Source organism: Mytilus trossulus, chromosome 10 (genome assembly GCF_036588685.1).
Source record: "Mytilus trossulus isolate FHL-02 chromosome 10, PNRI_Mtr1.1.1.hap1, whole genome shotgun sequence".
Taxonomy (NCBI): domain Eukaryota; kingdom Metazoa; phylum Mollusca; class Bivalvia; order Mytilida; family Mytilidae; genus Mytilus; species Mytilus trossulus.
The window spans coordinates 41,928,498-41,952,157 of NC_086382.1; the positions used below are offsets into that span (position 1 = coordinate 41,928,498).

Consider the following 23,660-nt stretch of genomic DNA (forward strand, 5'->3'; position numbering starts at 1 on the left):
CATTTCATATTGCAGACGGCGGATTACATTTTCAGAAAGCAATAATCTTTGTTTTGTCTTTATTCAAAAATATCGTGCCACAGTTTACTACACAGTATTTCTTTTTCAAATAAGAATAACATTTTTCATTATGAGAATGGTGTTCAATATGATTACCTTGCAGGATGTTATTCCTGTTATTCTCTCATGCAAGATAATCAGGAGCTTTGCGTCTATTGAATAACTGATGTTGGACAAATCTGTGACATCATTATCCCTCTTAATGTCAATACACTACGTTATTATAAAGGTAAGCGGGAAAAAAACCCCAAAAAACCCCCAAACCTGTAAATTTCACACACTGTGTAATTTAATATTGATAATGAATGGGTAAGATCACTAGTAGGGTGTTCACACTTTCATTTGTGTTGCATCTTCATCGGTTCGTTTGTTTAAAGTCGTTAGTTTTTTAGGGAATTTTTCTTGATTTTTTATCAGAATTTTGTTATTAAAAGGAAGATAGAAATTTTATATATGGCAATTGATAGGTAAATATTTGAGTTACCAATATTTGACACTGTGTGTTACTAATCAAGATAAAATAAAAAAAGCGTTTCGGACACATGAAATTAATAGAGCGTGATTTTATTTGTTTTGAGTAAAGTTAGTTTCTTTGCAATTATGTATCCCAATGTTTTTACAATTACTCTTTGGAGGAATAAGACGTCCCCAAAGATCAAAGTTGAAAAAAGGTTTAAATTCCATCAATAAAAGCGTCTTTTAGGTTTGTGAATTTTTATCATTAATGTATGCACCATATTCCCTCTTCGATGTTGTATAATTGGATACTTGTTACAAAATAGTAATCAAGGCAAAACAAGTCCAATTTGATGAGCGTTGATGAACCAAAATTCCAAAAAGTTGTACCAAATACGTTTAAGGTTATAATCCTGGTACATTTGATAACTATTTACACCACTGGGTCGATGCCACTGCTGGTGGACGTTTCGTCCCCGAGCGTTTCACCAGCCCAGGAGTCAGCACTTCAGTGTTGACATGAATATCAATTATATGGTTGTCATTTTTTTAAATAAATTTCCTGTTAGAAAAACTTTGAATTTTATTGAAAAACTACGGATTTTCTTATCCCAGGAAAAGATAACCTTAGCCGTATTTTCTAATTCCTCCAAAAAGTAATTGTAAAAAAATTAAGACTTATCAGTGACGCTCAGATCAAAAAAACTATCAAGCCAAACAAGCACAAAGTTCAAGAGCATTGAGGACCCAAAATTCCCCAAAACAACGGCGAAGGTTATCTATTCCTAGGATAAGAAAATCCTTTAGTTGTTCAATAAAAAAGTTTTTGTAACAGGAAATTTATAAAAAAAAAATGACGACCATATGATTGATATTACCCAAGAACCCAGTAAAACTAACGTCTGAGTCAACATAAGGCCAGTTCCATCTCACGTGTGCTTCATATATAAATAATAACGAATATATTGTCACGTGTGTTGATTTCCTCAAATTAATTGTTTCAAATGACAAAATGAACAAAGTGATAAAATAATTAGACATTTACTTAGTAAAAAAACAATCATTTTTTCTTTTTTATTATGAAAATGTTGTTGTTTGTTCCATCACAAAATATATAATCATGAACATCATTAATCTGAGTATTTGTTACACAAAAGAAGTCCTTGTTTAGACGAACATCATAAATCTGATAATTTGTTATACAAAAGAAGTCCTTGTACCAACGGTGTAAATAAAACATTTACAAATGTTTTTACAAAAATACCGATCTTTCATTTGAACTCAAAAGGCGGAAGTCCTTTAAACTGACAAGACAAAACGCTCGACTATATCTACTAATAAAACAGCATCTTGGTACATTTCAGGGAGAAAATATACGTCTCTTTGAATATACACACAATCTTTGGTAAATAAAATGCATGAAAATCTTCCGAAAGTTAAAACGTTTTCTATGAACTTCCAATGCATCTTTCCTCTTTCTGTCCTTCTGAGACACATATGAGATGCTGTTCTGCCTGTGAATGTATTGCAACACTTGGACCACAAAAATTCACAGGGATACTAATTGGATGATATGCTGTAGATTCCTTGGTATCGTTTTTAAACACACTATTGAAATATGTAGGAGGTATTGTTACGGGAACATAATGTGTTCCAAGAGGATGAAGTACAAAGCCAGGTAACGGTCCTTGATTTGAATCACAATGGCCATCCTTTACTAAATCATTCTGATAGCATGGAATTTTACTTTTCCTGCAATAACTATTTGTAGAACAATTTTCAGATCCTAAGTATTGACTGTATTCAGTGCTGGGGCTGGAAGTACTATAGCTGATTATGTGTTGCTTTCCTTTTTCCTCTTCATCCTCCATTGAATCTGAAGATCTATCACATTTTGGATTCCAAGGACTTCTTTCTTTAGAAAACCGTTTTGTTATACTGTGCTTGAATTTGTAAGCATGTGACTTGTGGTAATAAGCCTTGCTGCCATTAGTGCCTTTGAATGAGTTTTCTTGACTGGAGCATACACTGCCTCTTGACTCGTTACTTTCATCTTGCTCTGCTGTATCGCCATGAACAGACTGTATTGTAATGCATGACACGCTTCCATCTGATAACGACTGGCTTCTGATGCTGTTGTATCCTGATGTTCCACTTGATGTTTGACTAGATGTTTGTTCTGTTCGCTTCAGCAAGGTACAAAGATGTTCATCCTGTTTTATCATTGCGATGCTGTTTTCAGAAATGCCCATGCCTTTTAGCATTTGACGATTTCTCTGTGACTTTGAATTTGAAATTGGTGCTTCTGACCTCAAAGAATCATTAGGATTTTCATCTTGGATATCAGATGCAGTTTTTACTACAATAGAAAACACTTAAATGAAATGTGTGTACAACCGAATAGTTAAAAATAGAAGAGAGAAACATTTCCTACATTATCAACTATGAAATGTCTTGTTTATTCATGTTAAGATGTTTTAAATTCATTTTTATTTATAATTAGCAACACTTTTAAAATGAGTATTAAAAATTATCAAATAACTAGAAATTTGTTTATCAAAATATTATAAATATTTTTTTCGAACTAAACTGTTTCACAAGGATTACATCATAAATTCGTTGTTTGTGTTCAGAATAAGAAATCAAACAATTAAATTATTATTTTGAACATGCTTACTAAGTAAAAAAATATATTACATAGCTTTTATATAAATATAAAAAACATGTTCATATTCCTTTTTGTTGGGAAGTTAATTTGACATGTTGGATACACAACAATCAAACTCACATAAAAGTCAATGATTATACAATGAATACTGATTAATTACACCAAAAATACAATTTTAAGATCTCTTTATAGAAAATGCATTGACTGTTTACATTAGCAGCAACATTAAAACATTGTTAACGCTATTCATGTAAAATCCAAGACCAACCCATTGAAATTACAATGTAAAACTTTCATCATGCAGAACATTAGGGAAAAACTAATATTACGGATTCATTAATATTCGTTCGATACCAATTTTCGTGGATTTCGTCGGAACAGGGGAACTAAGAATTCAAATATTCAACAAATAACTAATGTTCCAAAGGAATGAATGGAGACTTTGCAAAAACCACGAAATTAAATATACACCAATATGCACGTTTTCCTTATACCACGAAAATTGGTACCCACGAAAATAAATGAATCCACAGTACTTGAGCATTACGTATCGACTGTTCATAACATAACAGAAGATTATTTTGAAAGCTACACCACCAGTTTTAAAATGGTTAATCTCTATTCGTACACACCTGTGAAGATATTCAGATATAAAACAGAACAACTGGTCATGGAATTAATGACCAATTATGCCTCAGACTGTGAAGAAGAAGTTACAATTGATATGGAATGAAGAGTATAAGTTTTTACACCCAGTGAAATGCACACATGGTGAACATTTATTTAACTAAAGTCTATTTGATATAAAAATATGAACTTAAACTAACAATAAACAAACAAATCATAATTATACAGATTAAAAGACTACTAATATTAGTTCAAGTCAAAGACATGCCATTTTTGCATATAAAGAACAATATAGACAATACAGTACTACCACACAGGAAAAATATTAGAAATATCAGTAGGGTTCATGTGCATCAATGCAGCTGTGTTACCTTACCGCCTTTTGGTGTAAACTGCATAGCATAGTGCTATGAGTGGTAGATAAAAATAAATCGTCATTTAAAAAGAACAAAATACAACCTGAAAACAATTTTTTTCAACGAGAATTGTCAAATATATAAAAGAAATTTATTTTTTTAATAATGAAAATTTTCTTTCATGACAAACGAAAATTTGGGTTATTTATATGAATGGGCAAAAACCTTTTTGACTTCTTTTCTCGTCGTAAATAAACATAAAATATATTATTGTTTTCGGACTTTTTTGTTAGTTTTTTTTGAAATCAGGGTTAAAAGAAATATTTGCATAATTAGTTAAGCAATATTCAGGATCATTTATCCGATACTTTGAACCGGAATTTTAGCATTGCATAAGGTTATGCTTTTCACAGACTGACAATGACTTTTTTACACTAAATTCTTTGGATAAAAAGTAAAATCATAAAAATACTGAATTCCGAGGAAAATTCAAAACAGAAAGTCCCTTATCAATAGCATAATTAAAAGCGAAAACACATCAAACGAATGGAAAACAACTGTTACATTCCCGACTTGGTATCGGCATTTTCTTCAGTAGATATTGGTGAATAAAACCTGGTTTTATAGCTAGCGAAACATCTGACTTGTATGAGATTCATTTATGAGTTTTAGATAACAAATAAGATTGATTCCTACCTGTAGATAAACTAAGATGTTTCTTACTGTTATGATCTAAAAACATTCTAATTCCTTGAAAGAAGTCATCATTAATATCCACTCCATTTGTGTCAACTAAATATCGCAGTATTTCTTCTTGACATTTTTTATATCCCATGTAAAACTGTTCTTGACGGCATGGGTTTGTTTCACCACAATCTGACGATACCTCTTTCTCCATCATTTCTAAAATAATTCCAACGCAAAAACATGTCATTGATAATTCTCTAAGTTGTATATAGGATGTTTGATAAAAAAAAATACAAAAAAGGAAAAGGAATAACTGATTTTAGTCGATTTGGTTCATTAATAAAAAGGTATCATCATACTATTAAAAAGTGTCCTACGAATGATCGTAAGATAACATAAGTCTGCTAGATATCAATACCAGTATTTTCGAAATTTGTCAAATATTTCTTCTTCAGGTTTTCAAAATCTTTGCATGCAATACAAAACTGACAAAACTTACAAAAAGGCCTAAGTTAAGATGTTTTGGTACAAGGTGTAATCATAAGATGTTTATATTACAAAAAAAAATTACACCGATGTATATCTCAAGAGAAGGAGCATAATGTTAGGCTTCGACCATTGAAACCCATTTTTGGCAAAATATCAATTCAATAAAACTGTAAGATACAACTGTAAAAATATTTCGTACCTCTGAAATTATGCAAGTTCAACAAGTTTCGAATAAGCTTGGATGCAATTTCTATAATCTCTGTCTTTTCAATACGACCTTGACCCTGAAATATATTATTGAATTTGATTTTAGATTGACATATAGGATTTTTATTTCACTTCTTTTTCATATATATATTTATATTTTTTTTATTCTGGGGATGATGAATAATTCCTTTTTCGTTGATACTTTATGTATTGGCTTCCATCATATCTGCAGTCAAGAAATAATAGAACAGTATATGAATGTAAATTTAAATAAAAGCGACAAAATCAAAGTACTCACACAAAAAGATGTCATAAAGAAAGTTAAAGCGATAACCTCTATTGACAAAATTATGATTTATATATTCATATCAATAGTAAGTTTAAAAATTCAACTAAGTAACAATAAAGTAATTAAGTATTCTACCTGTTTCAAATAACTTGATGGGATAAGCCGACTGAGTTCTGCCAAGCAGTTATTCATGCGATCTCGTCGCTTCTTCTCTATGATTCTGTGTGACATTGGATCCTAAAATAACCAATCATAATGGGTTTTATTTTAGAAATATACGATAACCAGAGTACTTATCTTAAACTATTTTATTTGGCAGCCGGTACTTAAGTCAGTTGACATTTGTCGGGTCTTCATGGGCCAAGTAGATTCTGACTGAAAAATCGACTTTCCAAAGAAAGTTTCAACCCTTATTTAATATTATAGAATAACAAACAAATGACGTTTGACATGTATCATTATTATCATTACAGAACAGAAATTCAAAAGTTCAGGCATGATAATGGCAGCAATATCATATATGTTGTAGCAATGAAATGTACGATTCAATTTAAGATGCGCGTTACACATGTTTCTACAGTAACATGTTTCTACAGTAACATGCTTCTACAGTAACATTCATCAAGTGTTATAGAACCTAAAGATCAAATATTTTACTATCCCGTCATGTAATCAATTCCGTTGTTAATGTCTACAGTATTCTTAGACGAATACCAGTTCTGTTCCGTTGTAAAACGTTTTGACTTTTAATACATCAATTTCCTTTAAGGAAATTTATCAGGGGTTGTCAGACTTAACTAATTAGTATGTCTGTATTCTCAATCGTACCAATTAGATTTATCTCCGACAATACAGAATGAAAATCTTACCCTTGGCATTTTTGTCTTTGTCCCGGACTGTATGTCACGTTCATCTGGTGATATTGTAAAGTTCAAAGGCCTGTAAAAAACAATACTGAATTAACCTGATGATCATAATTTCATGATATAATAAACTTTATCTTTAAAAAAAATCACTATGTCTTATCATTTAAGAATGGAAAAACTAATAGCAAAATAACCTATGCATAAAACTGCAGAAGCATTCACATCTTTTTTCTAAATAATTATGGTTTGCAACACGTGCTAATATTCTGCTTAATATTTCAAACAAATAAATATAATAAATTTGGAACATATGAAATTAGGCAAGCTTTTTATGTTTCTAAGAGTCCTTTCAGTAACGAAAAAACGCAAAACCAAATATTCTATGTATGAAAGCATGCTTTGTCATTACTTAAAAAAACAAATAACGTTATCGTACCTTTCTGCATTATCCAGCTTTATTCTCTTTGCTGAATGATTATCCATGAGAGAGTCATACATTGAAAATTCACTTGTATCCATTCTGTTAAAATCTGATACAATGACAAGCAACGACCACTGATTTTTGTAAATAAAGACCACAGCACATTCCACGTGTCATATAATTTATGTATACGACGTTAGGCTATTTAAATAAAGGTCACGTTGGCATTTATTAAGCTCCTCCTTCAAAAAAAGTCTGTATAGTGGTCGAGTATACAACGAAATATAATCTAAAAAAGATAACATGGTCATGTACTACAATGTCTGTAAAAAAAAACTCAGCTGTAAACAGTTTAGATAGCACATAAAAAGTCTATGTAAGAACATATGCACCGAATATATACATTGATTTTAGAAAAAGCTTAGATGTCCAAACATGTTTTTTTTTCATAAAGCTCAGATGTCAAATCATGTGTCGAAACGTGTGTGAATCTAGGAAAAATCTAAAAGTAGATAAGCCTGATAATTTCCTTTCATCAAAGAACGATCAAAATATAAACAGAACTAGAGGAATAACTTAGTATTGCTGCATGTGTCCATTTATACAATATATTTTGATATGTTTCGGGTACCAATTTTGATTAAGAAATTATATTTTTAATTAATCTTGATTTTGTCGTCTTTACACTCACGTTTTTTTTCTGAAATAACTGTGTATTGAGAAATATATAAACGCCTAAAAAGTGTACATAACAACACCAATTACACAAAAAGGAACTATAAATGTAATTATTTTTAAATATTTCGGATAACAGATATCCTTCGTCAGTCAGATTCTGATGTTAAATGAATCATCTTTACGTCTTCTTAGATTAAACTTTTACTAAATCTTGAAATTTATACAATAAAAAAGGCAAACCGAACATCAGTTAAGACGCTTGCAGCATTCTAAAAATTTGTTGAATATGACATAGGTTATATGACTAATTACATCAGAGAGTTCATATTTATCCTTAAAAAAAAATAATAATGTGCGATATGAACTAGCACAATTCTAAAGCTTTAACGGTGTCGATAATTATGATGTTACAAAAAAGATCGCGTCAATAAGAATTCCAAATAAACAGCACTTAACGGTCTAAATTTTTTCAGATTTGACAACTGTAGTTTAGTTAAATTAGAGTCTGCGATGTTTAAAACAAACGGCCGTTAAATATAATAACAAATTTTAACTAAACTAAAATAGTTGGACGTTGCTTGGTACTTATACATCCCTCAAAAAATTAAGCAATTTAAATTTTGTTATATTCAACAGATTTATTATAGAGATGAGTAAGGTAAAGAAATAGAAACGGAGACTGTAATAATAAGTAATATAACCCAGATGTGAAGCACTGCATGGTGTCGAACTACATCTTTTCATTTATCCCATTTGATGCCAAAATTGTTAATTTTCTTATCCAAAATCTTTCCCGAGTAAGTCTATCCTCCTTAGACTAAGCAGAGTTGTGGTCAATGATAGTAATGGTCAGTCGATTGAGATCTGCCTTAGTGTGGCCAGGGGATCTCAAATGTCGAGGTCTGGCTTGCATTGGTAGTCGCTACGATGACCGTTCATTCGTTTGTGAAACGGCTGTTCTGACTCGCCAACATACTGTTTACCACATTTACACTGTAGGAGATACACAACATTTGTAGTCTTGCAAAATATGATGTATTCTGTACCAGTGGAGTGTCTGGGTATCCAGTATTTGTTTGCAAGTCATACATCGTTTGTTTCCACAACCCTTACAAGAGCCCACTGACGAAGAGCCTGCTTGACAGGATAACTCAGCTCTCACCAGCAAGTCTTTAAGGCTTTTGGGCCTGCGGAAAGCCGGTACAGGTGGCTCGGGAAAGATCTTGGATAGTTTAGGATGTTTATCGATATCATTCAAACTTTCGCGGATAAGGTGAGACAAGTTGTCAAAATTTGGATGGTAAGTCAACACAAAAGGCACCCTCCTGTTGACCTTTTTGACTTTATATTGTAAAAGTTCATTTCGGCTGATGTTTTTAGGTGACCGCGAAGTTCTTGTAGTCGTTTTTTGGCAACATCGTTGGTGGAGCAAATCCTTTTTATTCGTAAGGCCTGGCTGTATGGAATGCTCTTGGTGCAATGTTTAAGGTGACAACTTGATGGAGACAGATATTGATATATATATATATATATATACAACTCGTCTAAACATCAACCCAACAATGTTAGATCTGTAAATTTGCTTTCGCAAATTTTTGGTTCTTCCCTGGCCGGGATTCGAACCCATGCTACTGTGATATCGTGACACCAAATCGCCTGCACTGCAGCCGTCCCACTAGACCACACGACCAGCTGGGCTCTCAAAAAAAGAGCTTTCGCTGGCCGTATGTTACCTTTCCACGTCAGTTTTAATCTAGCGGCGTACTACAGTACATGATATATAAGGCATGAAGATGTTATTGTTACAGATCAGCTAAATTATCTATAGTAAAGGATCCTACAAATTAATGTAATATACAGTCACAGAAAATAATTATATTTATAAGTACGTCTGAGTCAGTGACAACTCTACAACAGATGTATCCATTGGATCGCCATCAATGATGGTGATACATGGCTGTGTACATAATGTATATACAACTCGTCTAAACATCAACCCAACAATGTTAGATCTGTAAATTTGCTTTCGCAAATTTTTGGTTCTTCCCTGGCCGGGATTCGAACCCATGCTACTGTGATATCGTGACACCAAATCGCCTGCACTGCAGCCGTCCCACTAGACCACACGACCAGCTGGGCTCTCAAAAAAAGAGCTTTCGCTGGCCGTATGTTACCTTTCCACGTCAGTTTTAATCTAGCGGCGTACTACAGTACATGATATATAAGGCATGAAGATGTTATTGTTACAGATCAGCTAAATTATCTATAGTAAAGGATCCTACAAATTAATGTAATATACAGTCACAGAAAATAATTATATTTATAAGTACGTCTGAGTCAGTGACAACTCTACAACAGATGTATCCATTGGATCGCCATCAATGATGGTGATACATGGCTGTGTACATAATGTATATACAACTCGTCTAAACATCAACCCAACAATGTTAGATCTGTAAATTTGCTTTCGCAAATTTTTGGTTCTTCCCTGGCCGGGATTCGAACCCATGCTACTGTGATATCGTGACACCAAATCGCCTGCACTGCAGCCGTCCCACTAGACCACACGACCAGCTGGGCTCTCAAAAAAAGAGCTTTCGCTGGCCGTATGTTACCTTTCCACGTCAGTTTTAATCTAGCGGCGTACTACAGTACATGATATATAAGGCATGAAGATGTTATTGTTACAGATCAGCTAAATTATCTATAGTAAAGGATCCTACAAATTAATGTAATATACAGTCACAGAAAATAATTATATTTATAAGTACGTCTGAGTCAGTGACAACTCTACAACAGATGTATCCATTGGATCGCCATCAATGATGGTGATACATGGCTGTGTACATAATGTATATACAACTCGTCTAAACATCAACCCAACAATGTTAGATCTGTAAATTTGCTTTCGCAAATTTTTGGTTCTTCCCTGGCCGGGATTCGAACCCATGCTACTGTGATATCGTGACACCAAATCGCCTGCACTGCAGCCGTCCCACTAGACCACACGACCAGCTGGGCTCTCAAAAAAAGAGCTTTCGCTGGCCGTATGTTACCTTTCCACGTCAGTTTTAATCTAGCGGCGTACTACAGTACATGATATATAAGGCATGAAGATGTTATTGTTACAGATCAGCTAAATTATCTATAGTAAAGGATCCTACAAATTAATGTAATATACAGTCACAGAAAATAATTATATTTATAAGTACGTCTGAGTCAGTGACAACTCTACAACAGATGTATCCATTGGATCGCCATCAATGATGGTGATACATGGCTGTGTACATAATGTATATACAACTCGTCTAAACATCAACCCAACAATGTTAGATCTGTAAATTTGCTTTCGCAAATTTTTGGTTCTTCCCTGGCCGGGATTCGAACCCATGCTACTGTGATATCGTGACACCAAATCGCCTGCACTGCAGCCGTCCCACTAGACCACACGACCAGCTGGGCTCTCAAAAAAAGAGCTTTCGCTGGCCGTATGTTACCTTTCCACGTCAGTTTTAATCTAGCGGCGTACTACAGTACATGATATATAAGGCATGAAGATGTTATTGTTACAGATCAGCTAAATTATCTATAGTAAAGGATCCTACAAATTAATGTAATATACAGTCACAGAAAATAATTATATTTATAAGTACGTCTGAGTCAGTGACAACTCTACAACAGATGTATCCATTGGATCGCCATCAATGATGGTGATACATGGCTGTGTACATAATGTATATACAACTCGTCTAAACATCAACCCAACAATGTTAGATCTGTAAATTTGCTTTCGCAAATTTTTGGTTCTTCCCTGGCCGGGATTCGAACCCATGCTACTGTGATATCGTGACACCAAATCGCCTGCACTGCAGCCGTCCCACTAGACCACACGACCAGCTGGGCTCTCAAAAAAAGAGCTTTCGCTGGCCGTATGTTACCTTTCCACGTCAGTTTTAATCTAGCGGCGTACTACAGTACATGATATATAAGGCATGAAGATGTTATTGTTACAGATCAGCTAAATTATCTATAGTAAAGGATCCTACAAATTAATGTAATATACAGTCACAGAAAATAATTATATTTATAAGTACGTCTGAGTCAGTGACAACTCTACAACAGATGTATCCATTGGATCGCCATCAATGATGGTGATACATGGCTGTGTACATAATGTATATACAACTCGTCTAAACATCAACCCAACAATGTAAGATCTGTAAATTTGCTTTCGCAAATTTTTGGTTCTTCCCTGGCCGGGATTCGAACCCATGCTACTGTGATATCGTGACACCAAATCGCCTGCACTGCAGCCGTCCCACTAGACCACACGACCAGCTGGGCTCTCAAAAAAAGAGCTTTCGCTGGCCGTATGTTACCTTTCCACGTCAGTTTTAATCTAGCGGCGTACTACAGTACATGATATATAAGGCATGAAGATGTTATTGTTACAGATCAGCTAAATTATCTATAGTAAAGGATCCTACAAATTAATGTAATATACAGTCACAGAAAATAATTATATTTATAAGTACGTCTGAGTCAGTGACAACTCTACAACAGATGTATCCATTGGATCGCCATCAATGATGGTGATACATGGCTGTGTACATAATGTATATTGAGTTGTATATACATTATGTACACAGCCATGTATCACCATCATTGATGGCGATCCAATGGATACATCTGTTGTAGAGTTGTCACTGACTCAGACGTACTTATAAATATAATTATTTTCTGTGACTGTATATTACATTAATTTGTAGGATCCTTTACTATAGATAATTTAGCTGATCTGTAACAATAACATCTTCATGCCTTATATATCATGTACTGTAGTACGCCGCTAGATTAAAACTGACGTGGAAAGGTAACATACGGCCAGCGAAAGCTCTTTTTTTGAGAGCCCAGCTGGTCGTGTGGTCTAGTGGGACGGCTGCAGTGCAGGCGATTTGGTGTCACGATATCACAGTAGCATGGGTTCGAATCCCGGCCAGGGAAGAACCAAAAATTTGCGAAAGCAAATTTACAGATCTAACATTGTTGGGTTGATGTTTAGACGAGTTGTATATACATTATGTACACAGCCATGTATCACCATCATTGATGGCGATCCAATGGATACATCTGTTGTAGAGTTGTCACTGACTCAGACGTACTTATAAATATAATTATTTTCTGTGACTGTATATTACATTAATTTGTAGGATCCTTTACTATAGATAATTTAGCTGATCTGTAACAATAACATCTTCATGCCTTATATATCATGTACTGTAGTACGCCGCTAGATTAAAACTGACGTGGAAAGGTAACATACGGCCAGCGAAAGCTCTTTTTTTGAGAGCCCAGCTGGTCGTGTGGTCTAGTGGGACGGCTGCAGTGCAGGCGATTTGGTGTCACGATATCACAGTAGCATGGGTTCGAATCCCGGCCAGGGAAGAACCAAAAATTTGCGAAAGCAAATTTACAGATCTAACATTGTTGGGTTGATGTTTAGACGAGTTGTATATACATTATGTACACAGCCATGTATCACCATCATTGATGGCGATCCAATGGATACATCTGTTGTAGAGTTGTCACTGACTCAGACGTACTTATAAATATAATTATTTTCTGTGACTGTATATTACATTAATTTGTAGGATCCTTTACTATAGATAATTTAGCTGATCTGTAACAATAACATCTTCATGCCTTATATATCATGTACTGTAGTACGCCGCTAGATTAAAACTGACGTGGAAAGGTAACATACGGCCAGCGAAAGCTCTTTTTTTGAGAGCCCAGCTGGTCGTGTGGTCTAGTGGGACGGCTGCAGTGCAGGCGATTTGGTGTCACGATATCACAGTAGCATGGGTTCGAATCCCGGCCAGGGAAGAACCAAAAATTTGCGAAAGCAAATTTACAGATCTAACATTGTTGGGTTGATGTTTAGACGAGTTGTATATACATTATGTACACAGCCATGTATCACCATCATTGATGGCGATCCAATGGATACATCTGTTGTAGAGTTGTCACTGACTCAGACGTACTTATAAATATAATTATTTTCTGTGACTGTATATTACATTAATTTGTAGGATCCTTTACTATAGATAATTTAGCTGATCTGTAACAATAACATCTTCATGCCTTATATATCATGTACTGTAGTACGCCGCTAGATTAAAACTGACGTGGAAAGGTAACATACGGCCAGCGAAAGCTCTTTTTTTGAGAGCCCAGCTGGTCGTGTGGTCTAGTGGGACGGCTGCAGTGCAGGCGATTTGGTGTCACGATATCACAGTAGCATGGGTTCGAATCCCGGCCAGGGAAGAACCAAAAATTTGCGAAAGCAAATTTACAGATCTAACATTGTTGGGTTGATGTTTAGACGAGTTGTATATACATTATGTACACAGCCATGTATCACCATCATTGATGGCGATCCAATGGATACATCTGTTGTAGAGTTGTCACTGACTCAGACGTACTTATAAATATAATTATTTTCTGTGACTGTATATTACATTAATTTGTAGGATCCTTTACTATAGATAATTTAGCTGATCTGTAACAATAACATCTTCATGCCTTATATATCATGTACTGTAGTACGCCGCTAGATTAAAACTGACGTGGAAAGGTAACATACGGCCAGCGAAAGCTCTTTTTTTGAGAGCCCAGCTGGTCGTGTGGTCTAGTGGGACGGCTGCAGTGCAGGCGATTTGGTGTCACGATATCACAGTAGCATGGGTTCGAATCCCGGCCAGGGAAGAACCAAAAATTTGCGAAAGCAAATTTACAGATCTAACATTGTTGGGTTGATGTTTAGACGAGTTGTATATACATTATGTACACAGCCATGTATCACCATCATTGATGGCGATCCAATGGATACATCTGTTGTAGAGTTGTCACTGACTCAGACGTACTTATAAATATAATTATTTTCTGTGACTGTATATTACATTAATTTGTAGGATCCTTTACTATAGATAATTTAGCTGATCTGTAACAATAACATCTTCATGCCTTATATATCATGTACTGTAGTACGCCGCTAGATTAAAACTGACGTGGAAAGGTAACATACGGCCAGCGAAAGCTCTTTTTTTGAGAGCCCAGCTGGTCGTGTGGTCTAGTGGGACGGCTGCAGTGCAGGCGATTTGGTGTCACGATATCACAGTAGCATGGGTTCGAATCCCGGCCAGGGAAGAACCAAAAATTTGCGAAAGCAAATTTACAGATCTAACATTGTTGGGTTGATGTTTAGACGAGTTGTATATACATTATGTACACAGCCATGTATCACCATCATTGATGGCGATCCAATGGATACATCTGTTGTAGAGTTGTCACTGACTCAGACGTACTTATAAATATAATTAGTTTCTGTGACTGTATATTACATTAATTTGTAGGATCCTTTACTATAGATAATTTAGCTGATCTGTAACAATAACATCTTCATGCCTTATATATCATGTACTGTAGTACGCCGCTAGATTAAAACTGACGTGGAAAGGTAACATACGGCCAGCGAAAGCTCTTTTTTTGAGAGCCCAGCTGGTCGTGTGGTCTAGTGGGACGGCTGCAGTGCAGGCGATTTGGTGTCACGATATCACAGTAGCATGGGTTCGAATCCCGGCCAGGGAAGAACCAAAAATTTGCGAAAGCAAATTTACAGATCTAACATTGTTGGGTTGATGTTTAGACGAGTTGTATATACATTATGTACACAGCCATGTATCACCATCATTGATGGCGATCCAATGGATACATCTGTTGTAGAGTTGTCACTGACTCAGACGTACTTATAAATATAATTATTTTCTGTGACTGTATATTACATTAATTTGTAGGATCCTTTACTATAGATAATTTAGCTGATCTGTAACAATAACATCTTCATGCCTTATATATCATGTACTGTAGTACGCCGCTAGATTAAAACTGACGTGGAAAGGTAACATACGGCCAGCGAAAGCTCTTTTTTTGAGAGCCCAGCTGGTCGTGTGGTCTAGTGGGACGGCTGCAGTGCAGGCGATTTGGTGTCACGATATCACAGTAGCATGGGTTCGAATCCCGGCCAGGGAAGAACCAAAAATTTGCGAAAGCAAATTTACAGATCTAACATTGTTGGGTTGATGTTTAGACGAGTTGTATATACATTATGTACACAGCCATGTATCACCATCATTGATGGCGATCCAATGGATACATCTGTTGTAGAGTTGTCACTGACTCAGACGTACTTATAAATATAATTATTTTCTGTGACTGTATATTACATTAATTTGTAGGATCCTTTACTATAGATAATTTAGCTGATCTGTAACAATAACATCTTCATGCCTTATATATCATGTACTGTAGTACGCCGCTAGATTAAAACTGACGTGGAAAGGTAACATACGGCCAGCGAAAGCTCTTTTTTTGAGAGCCCAGCTGGTCGTGTGGTCTAGTGGGACGGCTGCAGTGCAGGCGATTTAGTGTCACGATATCACAGTAGCATGGGTTCGAATCCCGGCCAGGGAAGAACCAAAAATTTGCGAAAGCAAATTTACAGATCTAACATTGTTGGGTTGATGTTTAGACGAGTTGTATATACATTATGTACACAGCCATGTATCACCATCATTGATGGCGATCCAATGGATACATCTGTTGTAGAGTTGTCACTGACTCAGACGTATGTATATATATAGAGCCCAGGTGGTCGTGTGGTCTAGCGGGACGGCTGCAGTGCAGGCGATTTGGTGTCACGATATCACAGTAGCATGGGTTCGAATCCCGGCGAGGGAAGAACCAAAAATTTGCGAAAGCAAATTTACAGATCTAACATTGTTAGGTTGATGTTTAGACGAGTTGTATATATATATATATATATATATATAAAACGTCTGAATAATAGTCAACGATTTTTCCCACGAGGGCGCTGGATCGTTACAAGTAACGATACATGTACACAATAAAATAAATTATATAAACGCCTAAAAAGTGTACATAACAACACCAATAACACAAAAAGGAACTATAAATGTAATTATTTATAAATATTTCGGATAACAGATATCCTTCGACAGTCAGATTCTGATGTTAAATGAATCATCTTTAAGTCTTCTTAGATTAAACTTTTACTAAATCTTGAAATTTATACAATAAAAAAGGCAAACCGAACATCAGTTAAGACGCTTGCATCATTGCAAAAATATGTTGAATATGAAATAGGTTATATGACTATTTACATCAGAGAGTTCAAATAAATGTTTTAAATAAAAATAATAATGTGCGATATGAACTAGCACATTTCTAAAGCTTTAACAGTGTCGATAAATATGATGTTACAAGAAAGATTGCGTTAATAAGAATTCCAAATAAACAGCATTGAACGGTCTTATTTCTAAATAAACAGCACTGAACGGTCTAAATTTCTAAATATTTCAGATTTAACAACTGTAGTGTAGTTACATTAGAGTCTGCGATGTTTAAATCAAACGGCCGTTTAAAAAAAATAACAAATTTTGACTAAAGTAAAATAGTTGGACGTGGCTTGGTACTTGGTACATCCCTCAAAAAATTAAGCAATTAGATTGTTATATTCAACAGATATATTTTAGAAATGAGTAAGGATAGAAATAAAAACGGGGACTGTAATAATAAGTAATATAACCCAGATGTGAAGCACTGCATGGTGGCGAATTACATCTTTTCATTTATCCCATTTGGTGCCAAAGTTGTTAATTTTCTTATCCAAAATCTTTCCCGAGTAAGTCTATCCTCCCTAGACCAAGCAGAGTTGTGGTCAATGATAGTAATGGTCAGTCGATTGAGATCTGCCTTAGTGTGGCCAGGGGATCTCAAATGACGACTAAGAGGGAGGTCTGGCTTGCATTGGTAGTCGCTACGATGACCGTTCATTCGTTTGTGAAACGGCTGTTCTGACTCGCCAACATACTGTTTACCACATTTACACTGTAGGAGATACACAACATTTGTAGTCTTGCAATTAACATTGCAAAATATGGTGTATTCTGTACCAGTGGAGTGACTGTTAAAAGTCTGGGTATCCAGTATTTGTTTGCAAGTCAGACATCGTTTGTTTCCACAACCCTTACAAGAGCCCACTGACGAAGAGCCTGCTTGAGAGCATAACTCAGCTCTCACCAGCAAGTCTTTAAGGCTTTTTGGCCTGCGGAAAGCCAGTACAGGTGGCTCGGGAAAGATCTTGGATAGTTTAGGATGTTTTTCGATATCTTTCCAACTTTCGCGGATAAGGTGAGACAAGTTGTCAAATTTTGGATGGTAATTCAACACAAAAGGCACCCTCCTGTTGACCTTTTTGACTTTATATTGTAAAAGTTCATCTCGGCTGATGTTGCTAGCACGAGAAAAACCTTTATCAATGTCTTTCCTTTTGTAGCCCCGATGTTTTAGGTGACCGCGAAGTTCTTGTAGTCGTTTTTTGGCAACATCGTTGGTGGAGCAAATCCTTTTTATTCGTATGGCCTGGCTGTAGGGAATGCTCTTGGTGCAATGTTTAGGGTGACAACTTGAAGGCGACAAATATTGATGTTTGTCTGTGGGCTTGCAATACAGATCTGTAAATATGTTTCCATCCCTCAATTGCGTTGTAGTGTCAAGAAATGTGATCTTAGAGTCAGAGATTTCATATGTGAATTTTATTGAGGGATGGGCATCGTTGGCATGTTGAATAAACAAATCTAGTTCTTGTTCAGTATTATCCCACTTCATGTCAATATCGTCAATAAATCGGAACCAAGAGAGGGGTTGATAAAGAAAAGAATTGAGAATTCTCTGTTCTAATTTCCCCATAAAAATATTGGCATAAGACGGGGCCATCTTTGTTCCCATTGCTGTTCCATTAACTTGGAGAAAGTGCTCACCATTGAATGTGAAGTTATTGCATTTTAATACCAAAGTAAGAAGCTGGATGAGACATTCAGTTGGTGGATGTAAGGTGTTACGAGAGTTCCAGACTTCCCTACAAGCTTCTATACCATCGTCATGGGGGATATTAGTATAGAGGGAGGTAACATCAAGCGAGACAAGGATCGTTTCAGGTGGGAGAGGGTTCAAAGATTCCATTTTTTTCAGATAATGTGTTGTGTCTTGAATATATGATGGTAAATTTTCTACGTGTGGTCGGAGATGAAAGTCAATAAATTCTGATATTTTTTTCTGTAGGGTGGTCATTGGCGGAAACAATTGGTCTACCTGGATTATTGACTTTATGTATTTTGGGCAGTAGATAGAAACGCCCCGGCTTTGATTTTTCTGGTTTTAGATATTTAAATGTGGTTTCATCAATGTGTCCCTGTTCACACATGTTTTTCAGGTTTGTGGTGATCTCTGTGTTAAATTGAGGGGTGGGGTCAGAGTCTAATTTCTTATAGAATCTCTCATCAGAGAGTTGACGTTCCGCCTCTTGAATGTAGTCACATCTGTCCATGACGACAACAGCGCTACCTTTATCTGCTGGTTTAATTATAATGTCGTCTCTGTTTTTAAGTAACCGGACAGCTTCGTTTTCTTCAGAAGATAAATTGTTGAATGTTTGGGAAGTAGCAGTGGACAGATTTGTTACGTCGGATTTAATTTTGTCAATAATATGTTCTAAAGTAGCACATTTACTGGGTTTAGGAATCCATGAACTTTTTTTCCTGAATCTGGGAATATCGACATCTTCTTGGTCGTCATCTGAGTCGAGATCACTTGTGTCACTATCAGTGGAACTTTTTGAGGTGTCTTTCGAAAAATATTCCTTAATTCTGAGGGATCTTGCTAACTTGTCTAGGTCATCTTCCAAAAGTATAGAATCTATTTTGCCCGGCGTGGGACAAAAATTAAGACCTTTTGACAGTACCTTTGTTTCAGTCTCTGACAAAACTACTGAAGACAAATTGACTACAGTGTTTGTAGAGTTCATGCAGCCTTGTTTTTTTCTCCTGAATCGGCGATTCCGGGATTTTTTTCCGGTTATGATGGTACGATTGAGACTTAAGGTTGTCTGCTCTCTTACTACAGGGTCTACATGTACGCCGTCTCTTTTAAATTTATTAACTTGTTTTTTGTGTAGTTTCCGGGATTCAATGCGCAAGATGTCATGGAGGCGCTCGTTGATGGTGAGCAATTCAGGACCGGAAAGTTCTTGGCATGATTTATTGTAAAGATGGTTATAACTAGTTTGTAAATTTAAGTGTTTATGAGACGCCTCAGCGTGTAACAGATCCATCAATTTCACGGAACTACTGTGGAGAATATTATTCCATCTATCCATAAATCTGATAGATTTTTCACCGGTGGTAAGGGGTGAAGCTTTCAAAATAAGCCCAATCGGAACAATACCCTGAGATAGATAAGTTTTTAAATTTGATACATGATGTTCGGTTTTAACTATTTTAAGACTCAAAGCTCTAAGCTTTTTAAAAAAAGACATAGTTTGCCTGATGATAAGGCTGTAAGAAAAATCGGATCGCGAGATAAATCACTCGATACAGACTAATAATAAAAAATATATATAAAACGTCTGAATAATAGTAAACGATTTTTCCCACGAGGGCGCTGGATCGTTACAAGTAACGATACATGTACACAATAAAATAAATTATATAAACGCCTAAAAAGTGTACATAACAACACCAATAACACAAAAAGGAACTATAAATGTAATTATTTATAAATATTTCGGATAACAGATATCCTTCGTCAGTCAGATTCTGATGTTAAATGAATCATCTTTAAGTCTTCTTAGATTAAACTTTTACTAAATCTTGAAATTTATACAATAAAAAAGGCAAACCGAACATCAGTTAAGACGCTTGCATCATTGCAAAAATATGTTGAATATGAAATAGGTTATATGACTATTTACATCAGAGAGTTCAAATAAATGTTTTAAATAAAAATAATAATGTGCGATATGAACTAGCACATTTCTAAAGCTTTAACAGTGTCGATAAATATGATGTTACAAGAAAGATTGCGTTAATAAGAATTCCAAATAAACAGCATTGAACGGTCTTATTTCTAAATAAACAGCACTGAACGGTCTAAATTTCTAAATATTTCAGATTTAACAACTGTAGTGTAGTTACATTAGAGTCTGCGATGTTTAAATCAAACGGCCGTTTAAAAAAAATAACAAATTTTGACTAAAGTAAAATAGTTGGACGTGGCTTGGAACTTGGTACATCCCTAAAAAAATTAAGCAATTAGATTGTTATATTCAACAGATGCTTAATTTGCAGATCTAACATTGTTAGGTTGATGTTTAGACGAGTTGTATATATATATATATATAGACAATAGTAGTGCATTGACTTGACATATCAACGATATGAGGATGAGGCTTAGAAACGGGGAAATGCGAGGCTGTGTCGATCTATTTACCCGTTTCGGGCCAAAGCCTTATATCGTTGATATGTCTAGTCAATGCACTATTACTGTCTTTACTCTGCAATATAAAAAACATTTTCAATTGTTGTTTAATGCGTTAACGTTATTCATTTGGTAAAAATATTTCGGTAAATCCCCTTTACAAAGGCCTCAGGTCATGCTTGCGGAGAGAAATACAACACAATGAAATCTACATTTACCTGTTGAAACTCACGCTCGATGGTGAACGAAATCGTTTGAGTATGGACTAAAATATCAACTATAATAAGCATAAAACACAATGATTTATAGGTTGCAAACAAAAAATATTAAAAAATGAAATATATTTTTCCAATAATTGAAAAAGAAACAAGGTTGAGTCGTTCCACGCATCGTTGTATGCATTGGAAACAATAACAGGTTGAAATGGTCGTATGAATAATTAAATATTATTTCGGCAATTTCTATTTAAATATTCATGAGGAAAGGTGATCTCGGGTCAGTGACTGTATATGACATAGAAATATACAGTCAACGCATTTTGACTGCTCAAATAGAACGAGTGCAGTATAAATATATATATAAAGTTATCAAAGGTACCAGGATTATGATTTAATACATTATACGAGCGTTTCGTCTACTTGAGACTGATCAGTGATGCTCAGATCAAAATAGTCATAAAGCCAAACAAGTACAATTTTGAAGAGTATTTAGGACCCAAAATTCCAAAAGGTTGTGACAAATATGGCTAAGGCAATCTATAACTGGGATAAGAAAATCCTTAGTTTTTCATAATTTTAAAGGTTTGTAAGTTATATAATTATAAAAATTACACATATAGTTGATATTCATGTCAACAAAGAATTGCTGACTACAAGCCTGGTGATACCCAAACTTCCAAAAAGTTGTTCTAAATATATTAACGTGTTAGTTAAATCTAATGTATAATTAAAATGTGTATATAATCGATTTCGTTTTGCATTATAAACTTTTGATGTATGAATATACCAAATTATTATAACCAATCAGGTGTAAAGGAAACCTCAGCCGAATGACACAGTGCAATCAATATCTAATATTCAAATGTGAAAAGGAACGTTATATTCTAGAACTAATCAACAGTATTCCTTTACTGCAATATATTTACCATTTACAAAACTGTATGCCTTTAGATTTTTGTTCACAGATTGAAATTCTCGCCATTAGAAGGCAATCGATCAAAACTTTTTTCTAAATGGAAAACGATTTCGAAATAAGATAAACGATACCTATTTTTTCTGCAACAGATGCGCATTCGACAATCAAGCTTTTTAGTAAAACTAGAGGCCAAAATATTTGAAATTCAAAAACGTATTGAAAATATGAAGAGCTTTAAACCAAATAGGTCCAAAACGTATAGCTAAAGCTGGGTAAGAAATCAGAGCTTTGCATTAGGGAGGTAAACGTTAATTTATAAATAATTTCCAAAATCGTATTGCAGCAAATCTTAAATACACAAATGCGTATTTCAATGCCAGTACAGACGAACAGACGCTTTGACTACTACGGTGGTGTAAGTGTTGAAACAAACAGAGAAAAGGTGACGAAGTAAATTATTGACCTTTACAGAATAAATTGATATATAACAGTGTTAGCATTACATTGAAATATGATAACTATGTAATTGGCACCTTTCATAAACCTTCAACGCATTATCTCTGTTGATTTTTACACTTTAATATTGTTTTGCGATATTAATATTTAATCGATTTAAAAGTATTTTTTTATTTTCTATACAACAGTCAAATATTTTTTTAATAAAAAAGGAGACAAGACCTTCAAAAGGACATCATTTAGAAAGATATTTTAAAAGGAAACTGGATTTGAAAAATCATAGAATCTTTGACTCGTCATTTAAATACTTTCAATTCTGTAAAAATTCCAATCAGTTACTTAAACCTTGAAAATTGATCCATGCATTGAGGTAGAGGTCAGGTGAATTGTGTCTAGCATGTAGACATTGCACGGAATCCATATACCAATTATAATGATCACATTATTTATTATAAAAAATCTGCATTTCAGTCGCTGAACCATGCAAATAAGGTTAAGGAAAAGAGGTATATTACAGATGGAAACAATAATGTAACAGCATACAAGGTATGCAGCATCAAGGTCCTCTACCTTCTGTAATATCACACCAGGTAGTGCTCCCAATGTCTTTTACACTGCAATTTTCGTCGAAGGCAAGACAAAAGTGATTAGGAAATCGGTTCTACATATAGGTAAACATGGCCATAATCTATGGTTTACCATACACAGAAGTAATTACTCTTGAATAATTATTTTACATATTTTGTGGGCTTTAGCCAATAATTACATTGTATCAATTTAATGCTAAAATGCCAAGCAAAGACAGACATTTTGGAATTTCTTGGAACTATTTTAATTAGGTATGGTAATAGGACACAATACTTTTTGGAAT

The 23,660-nt window shown here is 34.9% G+C and overlaps 2 protein-coding genes across 2 annotated transcripts; both read right to left on the reverse strand.

Moving 5' to 3' along the window:
• Positions 1-1,964: 1,964 nt before the first annotated feature.
• LOC134687910 (uncharacterized) lies at positions 1,965-7,284 on the reverse strand. The gene is made up of 6 exons (XM_063548368.1): positions 7,142-7,284; positions 6,709-6,778; positions 5,975-6,076; positions 5,543-5,627; positions 4,864-5,070; positions 1,965-2,875 (listed from the first exon to the last, which is right to left on the reverse strand). Exons 1-6 carry the CDS (start codon positions 7,222-7,224, stop codon positions 1,965-1,967), a joined length of 1,458 nt encoding a protein of 485 aa, XP_063404438.1. The 5' UTR covers positions 7,225-7,284.
• Positions 7,285-17,326: 10,042 nt separating this feature from the next.
• Positions 17,327-18,907, reverse strand: LOC134687911 (uncharacterized). The gene is made up of 2 exons (XM_063548369.1): positions 17,589-18,907; positions 17,327-17,369 (listed from the first exon to the last, which is right to left on the reverse strand). The coding sequence occupies exons 1-2, from the start codon at positions 18,905-18,907 to the stop codon at positions 17,327-17,329; spliced, it is 1,362 nt and encodes a 453-aa protein (XP_063404439.1).
• Positions 18,908-23,660: the final 4,753 nt, after the last annotated feature.